We start from the raw sequence: 8240 nt of genomic DNA, 5'->3' as shown, positions 1-8240 counted from the left end.
CCCCCCCCCCCCCCCCCTCCAAAACAAACATTAAAAAAAACATGAAACTGTTAAATTATATAGCAATGCAGAATACGGGTGCAGCACTGAAGTGTAAAGAGGGTCAGTAGTTCTTGGCACCTTTATTTTCTATACAGAAAGGGGGGTGTTTTTATAAATAAAAATATTTTTAATTGGACATGGGCTTTAAAAATAAAAATAAAATAGTTGAACCTTTGTTCTAAAATCCAGTAATCACCCTGCCCTCAAGCCTAGCATTGCTATGTCTAAAGGGCTAGTGTAGTGTAATTGAAGATAGATTTCCCCTTCTGCCTTTTCTTCAGAAACAACAGAGAACTGATCCCATTCTTTCACAGACCCTGTAATAATGTTAATTATTTTTTGTCTGTATTCTTAAACCAATCTCTTACCAATATCTCTCTAAATTATTTTAATATCATTGCCAGGGCTGCCAACACAAAATGTATTTTTTTTTATTTGCATCAATTTTGGATTAGGCTGAGACAGGTGAGTCTTACCCACAAATGGGAGAGTTTCCGATCAGTCAGGGCTTCTGTGTTCTGCCAAGCATGAGTGGAGACAGGTAGGGAGAGTGAGTCCAGATCTGCCCAACCTAAGCAGACAGGCAATGGAACCAGACTGAAAGCTAACATTAATGTTGGCACTCGTAACTACCTATGCTCACCTTTCCTTTGCTGCCCTGCCCCTCCGTTCACCAATGTATGTGAGGAAAAAAAGCCTTATATAAGTTCAAAACCATGATTGGAGCTTTCACAGGGACTCTCTCTTCCTACCCCATGAGATAGTGTTAAATGTCGGATTCCACATATTGTAAAATATCAGATATCACAATTTTATTCTGCATCAAGGGATGCTTTTGCAATACTGTAAACAATAGGACAAACTCAGAAATAACTACTTTAGATAGGTACATTTTTCAAACCATCCACCATGTTGCAAAATACGTTTTTGTAACATCAAAAATTACATATTCAGTTAAGCTAAAATATCAGCATTATAACAGATTAACATTTACTGAAACACAGTGGCGTAACAATCGCCATAGCGACCCACACAGGGGGGCCCGGCCATCCCTCTGATGCCGTGTGGGCCGCCTGAGTCGCTATGGCATGTAAGGGTGCTGGCTGTCACTGACATGGCTCAGCAGCGGCGTTTCCCCTCACAGCCGCTGCGGAGCTGTGTCAGTGACAGCCAGCAGCTACGGCAGAAGAGGCCAGCATCGCAGTAAAGGAGGAGGCGGGGCCCGCCTCTTACATCACTGGCCCCACCTGCTCTTAGGTCGCTGGCCAGTGATGTAAGAGGCGGGGCCCGGGGACGGAAGAGGACGTCGACCACGGAGGCGGACAGCGCTAACAGATGAGAGGTGTGCAGCCCATCTGCGACCCTGAGAGTCTATAGAGAGTTTATGGTGGGCTCTGCAGGGTCACTCTCAGGTGGACTCTGCAAGTGCCATAACTAGCAATCACAGGGCCCCATACAAAATTTTGCTATGGGGCCCTGTGATTTCTAGTTACGCCCCTGCTGAAACATATTGTAATTTTAAAACATCTAAAACAATACTTCTAATTAAATGGACTAATCTGCCTTGTTAGTATTAGAAGCAAATTAGTTTTTTAATGCGTCATATCCGAATGACTTGCATATGGATATTTTCTTTATTATTTATAACATACTAGTGCTCACGCCTGATACATTGTACACATTTCCTTTCAATATACATTAGAGAACTGATGCTCAATGTCTTGTGCATGTATTGCAGATGATATATTTGTATCCAAAGGGTTTCAGATGCAACACACTCATGGTTAGGCTCCTATATTTGTAGCAATTCTTCATGAAAGACCGCTAGTCGGGTGACAGAGTCTACTTAGGCGGGGTTCACACCCAGGCGTCACTGTTTCTGTGCGTTTTTACTCGCCTGTTCAGCGTGGGGATATTTGTGTGTTTATGCTGGTTGTGCACAGTTTGATGTGCATTTGTACGTGCGTGCTTGAAGACGTGTGTTTTGACTGACAGCTTCTAAAAAACATTGTGGGCAATGGACGAATGCGCATTTAAACGCGGAAAGACGTGCAACATGCTTCTGCCGCGCATTTTCTGGCATTTTCATTGAAGTCTATGGGGCAAAAACGCGCTTTTAACTGCCCAAAGAAGCTCATGTATCTTTTCAGGCATCTTCCTGCTGGCGTTTCTCTGCTTAGGTGTGAACAGGGGCCATTGAAAATCATGGGATTTCTTGTGTTGGGCATTTAAAAGCGTTTTTCCAACTGCTCAAAAATGCCTAGGTGTGAACCAGGCCTTAGTGCACCAGCTGCCCAGCTCCTCCAGGAACTGTGTAAACACTCAAATAGGTCTGAGGCATAATTCAAGCAAATCCCAATTAGCGATGCAACTTGTGCACACAATTTTTTTTTAAGAGAGTGGAGTTTACCTTTAAATCAGACACATATACAGAAGGCTGGTATGATGCTGAAGGCCTGCCACTCTGACACTCACCTGTCTCTCCCAGCAGGCACCACACAAGCTATTGCAGCAGGTGTAGGAAGAGTCAGAGAGGCAGGCACTACTGCAGTCAATGTAAACACTATGCCAGCCTCCGCTTCCACATGGCCATGCGGGTTTTAACTAAATAAAGCTTGTACAGCTTACAAAACTGCACGTATCCTTTAAGCTGGCAGAGCATGAAGAGCCATGAAGATGAGTGGTTTAATTTGCAATCCTCCCCTCTAAGCATGCACTAAAATGTGAAAGAAGAAAAAGAAAGAAGAAATGCCAAATGGCAAAGTAGATGAAAAAGCAAAACTAGAAGGAGGTTAAAATGTCCTGACCTAATTTGCTCTACATTTCATGACAATTCATGGCCCAGATTTTCACAGGCAGGCTCCGATAAATCCTTTGTATGGCCTTTTCAGTGTAAAGAGCTGCCCTTTCAGCCTCATTCATCTCTCCCCTTTCATTCTTGTCCTTCTCTGTATTACTGTCTGTGAGGAGGAGAATCCTTATCAAGATCATCCTAGCTCTCATCACAGCTACTTAGAGTGAACTAGATCTAGCCGCCAGAGCTACAAATTGTCATCTGCAAAGCGCCCATTAACATTAATGTGCAGATACCCAAGTAACAGAGCCAGGATCTTATCTGCTGCTCTCTACAAACGTCCAGACCAAGATTGAAATCAAATATTGTAGCCAAGAATGAAATTAGACATCCTTCAACGCTCATCGATATCAGTATCAGACGGTTTGCTTCTAGATCTGTGTGGAGCTATGTGTGCAGCTGCATGTGCGGTACTGTTAACGGGACAGCAGCCTTCATTTAGCAGTGCTTGAAGATTTTCCTGCATTACCAAGTATATTTAAAGCCTAACTTCAGCCTATTTTTATTTTTTAGTTGTGGATAGAGTAGGGAAGAGATGACATTTCTGTCAGGCTCTTTTTCTCACTCATTTATTTCTAGACATGAGTTATTTGCAAACACAGTTCAACTGAGTGAAGTCTGTGTCACACAGTGGTGCGCAGGGGAAGGGAAGTGACGACGGAACTTTTCCCTATGCTCAGAGCTCCATCAGAGAGGAGCCTTGCACTGCTCACCTCTACATTGTTTGGGATATGAGAAGCGTGCCTGTGCTTGCATTCCAAAGACTGAAAGGCTTAAAGAGGAATTCCAGGTTCAGGGAGGCGAGTATATTTACATATATTACACTGACCTAGCCCACCAGTCCAGAGATCTTCATGCTGAAAATGTAGGAGATAACATGCTTCCACTCCCTGAGGGCTGCTCTGCATACGGACAAAATTAGTGTTTTTGCTAATAAAGTGGATGCCTCTAGAAATGTGTACTCGAAAAACAAACCATGCCAGCTCCCTAACTGTATGCGTGAAGATGTCTGGATTAGGACAGCAGAAAATTAAACATTTAATGAAATAATAATGCTTAATAATTAATAAATAATTAAATATTTAATAATGAAATAATCAATAATCATTAAATAACTAATAATATGTATTAAATAATAATTTATATAATATTAAATAATTAATTTAATAGTTAAATAGTCCAGAGTCCTGCATCTAATGGGGCGAGTTTTCTGCCATCACTTGGCTGCGGCAACGTCTGGGGTGACGGCCCTGACTCATTACATTCGGCTGTCCAAACATCTGAGGGATGACTTATGTGTGTGGGAGGAATTCTTGGACACCTACAATGGTCATTTGTTCTGGATAGACGATGTTGTCACCAATGCTGAGTTGGCCCTGTTTACTGACGCCTCTGGATCTTGTGGTTTTTGGGCTTATTTTTAGGGCAAATGGTGTGCTGGCCCCTGGCAGCTGTTATGGTGGGAGGCCGGTTTGACTAAGAATCTTGTTCTTCTGGAGTTGTTTCCCATAGCTTTGTCAATCGCATTGTGGGGTGACTCATTCAGGAATAAAATAGTTTGTTTTTATTGCTGCAATTTGGGGGTTGTTATGTGTATCAACAGAGTGACGGCTGCGTCACCTCCAGTAATTCGTCTTTCACGCCACTTAGTCTTGTCTTAAGTGAAATGCTTTTGCATATGCGGTTCAGTTGCCTGGTTCAATTAATTCTATTACTGATTCTCTTTCCAGTGGGACAAGTTTCGTTTGTTGGCACTGGATGCGGAGCAGCACGGGGTTTCTTGTCCAGGTCATCTCTGGAGTATTTTCTTGGGATAGCGTTGGTTCTCATTCAGAGGTCGGTTGCACAGTCTACTTGGTCGGCTTATGCTGCAGTTTGGCAGAAATGGCATGAGTTAGTAAGTGCAGTTGGCGGTTGTTTCTCCGATGTGGATACCTTGACTCTTCTACTTTTCTTTATAAGGCTGAATTTTTGAACACAAGTTGTCTGTTTCAGTGATGAACCGTAAATTGTCGGGGCTGTACTTCTTCCTTTTCAAACTGTCGGGCTTTCCTGCCTCTACGAAAACCGTTCGCAGTCCGGCGGGCGATGAGAGGTTTTCAGAAGGGGAGCTTGACCCCCGATCAGCGTAAGCCAGTTTTTTTCGATGTTGCTCATCCTTGATGCTGCTCATCCTTGACAAGCTTGGTGATGTGTGCGGCTCTCCTTATGAGCGGATTCTGTGTCGAGCGGCCTTTACGTTCGCCTTTTTTGGTGGTATGGGCAGTAGTTTTTTTTTTGTTTGCTTTTTGGTGACGTTTGTGTTGGTCGGATTCCCTTCGAATTTTACTACGTCGTTCGAAGACCGATCAGTTTGGGAAAGGTTTGTTGATTGTTCTTTTTCCTCTGGCTTGGTCTCCGGCATGCCCACTGCAGGCGCTTCGTGACTTCTTGGCATTACGTCCCTTGGATGGGTGCTCCTTCTTCTTGCACATGGATGGTTCTGCTTTGTCTCGGTTCCAGTTTAACTGCGTTTTTCACAAATGCCTTGTTGCTGCTGGCCTAGCAGCAGGTGGATATTTGTCTCATTCTTTTCGATTTGGGGCAGAGACTGAGGCTGCTTGTTGGGGTTTGGGCGAGAATGTTGTAAAATGCATTGGCAGGTGGGAATCCTGTAGGTATAAATTGTACGCTTGTCCTCATCTATTATGAGTTGGTATGTGCTTTGCTCATTGTTCTCGGTTGTTGTCTTTCTTGCCTTTTTCTTTTAGTGTAATGGTGGGGGGTTCTATTTTTTTATTTTATTTGTGTCAGAAAGCCAGAGTCAGACTACGAGTTCTGCCGTCTGCGCATGCGCCTGTTGTAGCCCATAGAGCATGTGCGCACAAACGTCATTTGAATGTTTGGCGCCCTCTGGGCTATAAATGCTGTGATCAACCATCGTCCTATGCTGTCAGATTTGTCAGCTCTCCTGTGTTCCTTGTATCCTGATCACCCGTTACTGACCCGGCTTGGCTTGACCTGCTTATTCCTGTTTCCTGAAACCCCCGGCTTGTTCTGGACTTCGATCCTGCCTCATTCCCTTGTACTGCGTTGCCTGCCCATTGATGACTTCGGCCTGTCCTAGACGATTCTTCTGCCTTGTGTCCTGTTGCGTTGTGGACTGCTTATTGTTTCCTCAGCTCATCTGATCGGGAATCATTCCAGATCAACTCTACTGTGTGTTCTCAAGTGCCTGCTTCCTGCCTGGATCTACGCACATCACCACGTTCCACAAATCCAGCGGACACATTATCCATTGGCATCCTTGCCCCTCTGTGCCCCTGTACCCAATCCAGGTGCTCCGGGACCAGAGTTGTGAAAGAGGCCGCCCTTGTCACCTCATATTCCTCAAAAGGTACGTGACAATTTGTTACAGAATTTCCAAAATGCCTGGTGTGGATTCTGGGTAATTCCTATGTGGCTGGTTCTCCATTTAGAGGACAACCCCGGGATGTATTTGAGAGAGGATGGAGTGCATTTGAATGCTGTTGGGATCGACATATGAACCTTAGGCATTCAAGATGGCATAATGCGAGCCCTTAGTTTTTGGAGGAGCACCCATGACACAAGGGGTCACGTCTTGGGTGCTTTGACAGAGTCTGAGGGTCTTTGAAGGACAGGATCTGCAGTTAATGTTATTGAGATTGGGGAGCTGTCTCAGGTATGGCATCCCCAGGGTAACTGGTCAGTCGAAGATTCAGGGTATCTGCAGTTGTGATGTTATGTCCCCGAGGCGGTGTGGTGCGGCTGGGGGCCTAGTAGGCAGGTACTGGTTCATTTATGGTAAGATGACCTTTAAGAACCTTTAAAACCCAGTTAATGGTTATGTTGTTAAGAACATTGTTTGGCGTTGTATTAATAAACTGTCTGCTGTGGCCACAAAAATCCAGCCCTGGTTTGGTGTCACTTAATTAAGTGGGAGTTGTGGAGGATGGATTTGGGTGGCAGGTGACCCCGGGACATATACAATACCTTAGTCATGTGACTTGATCTATTTGTTCCATAGAGGTCATGTGTTTAAACCAAACAGCATTGCAAAATAAATAAAAACAACAATGAACACTATTGATTGCCTTTTTAATTTAATTATCTAAAACAATAACAACTATGATGGAATAATTTTGGGGAAAAAACCTGCAAATCCTAAAAGGAGTATGCTGCTGCTGTATTGGCACAATAATCAATCAGCGTGGCTTCCTGTAGGAGCTGCTGCCAGTCACAAGCTGGGAGCCACCTCCCAAGGCTACAGAATGTGAGGTACATGGTACGGCTAGCAAGGAAGAGGACATCTCCATTAATCATCCCTGCTGGATGCACCCAGCAATGACTGCAGATGACAAGTGAATAGGAGAGGGAGCTGCTATCATTCAAACAGTTGGAGCCGCCTCGCAAGTGATGGAAAAAGTTACTTCGGCAGGAGAAATGAGAAAGTCAGCTGCTTCCAAATAGGCAGCATGCAGAGCATGCACACAAAGAATAGCAATGCAGCAGCCAGAGGCTCAGCTGTAATGGCATTGCCACTATCAACAGGGAAGTACATGGAAATGGCAGGATCAACAACGTATATACAAAAAACTAATACATTCATATTAGGTAGATATCAGTTTAAAGAAATATACACAAAGAAACATTTGGGGTTTAATGACACTTTAAGGATCTAATAAGAAATCTCAATCAATAGACCCATAACTGAAATGTAAAAATTGCAAAGGGATATACAAGAGATGAAGTTGTAGCAGATAACTGGGAGAGAAGAGACAGAAAAAATGGTACTCTTTACCTGCAGCTGATTGAGAACATAATTCTTTAAGAATGCACTTCTTATCCTAGGTCAGCCTCCAGGAGTTACAGGACTGCTTTTTATTTTTATTTTTATTATACTGTTGCTGTATATTGTGACAATTATTCAGGAATGTATTAGGATTACATTAGGAATTGTGATAGTTTGGGGAATATAGCACAATGGTGAGCACTAAGTGACCACTCCTGAAGCCGACTTTAACATAAAAGGACAGTCTTTATTCATTCAAAAGGTGAATAGTCCATGAACTTCACAAAAACAACTTGCTTTTCCTCAGCATAAACGAAGCATAACAGTTCATTGGACTCTCATTAACACATCATGTTTTGGTCTCACCGACATCTGGCTGTCCCATACACTCCCAGTGTTATAGTCCCAGGACTTTCCCTGGATATACCGTCCTCAGCAGCTTTCCTCAGCTCCAAGACTTTTGGTATTCACCCTCGTGGGTCACTGTCTCTCTCTGTCTCCCCGGCAGGTATCTCAGGGTCAAAGACCCTCTGGACCTCTCCAGCCTTCCTG

General features: G+C 43.8%; 1 protein-coding gene across 1 annotated transcript in view; it reads left to right on the top strand.

Annotated features, from left to right (window-relative positions):
• Positions 1-8240, top strand: part of LOC108796129 (kinesin-like protein KIF18B) — a 91465-nt gene that overhangs the window by 21299 nt on the left and 61926 nt on the right. The window contains exons 3-5 of the mRNA XM_018567551.1: positions 4627-4696; positions 4892-5024; positions 6214-6272. Coding sequence (XP_018423053.1) covers positions 4627-4696; positions 4892-5024; positions 6214-6272 — 262 coding nt within the window. The remainder of the gene's footprint in view (positions 1-4626; positions 4697-4891; positions 5025-6213; positions 6273-8240) is intronic.

Source organism: Nanorana parkeri, unplaced genomic scaffold (genome assembly GCF_000935625.1).
Source record: "Nanorana parkeri isolate BGI_ZX_2015 unplaced genomic scaffold, ASM93562v1 scaffold1061, whole genome shotgun sequence".
NCBI lineage: Eukaryota > Metazoa > Chordata > Amphibia > Anura > Dicroglossidae > Nanorana > Nanorana parkeri.
The sequence above is the reverse complement of the archived record's forward strand: the minus strand, read 5'-3'. Positions and strand labels throughout refer to the sequence as shown.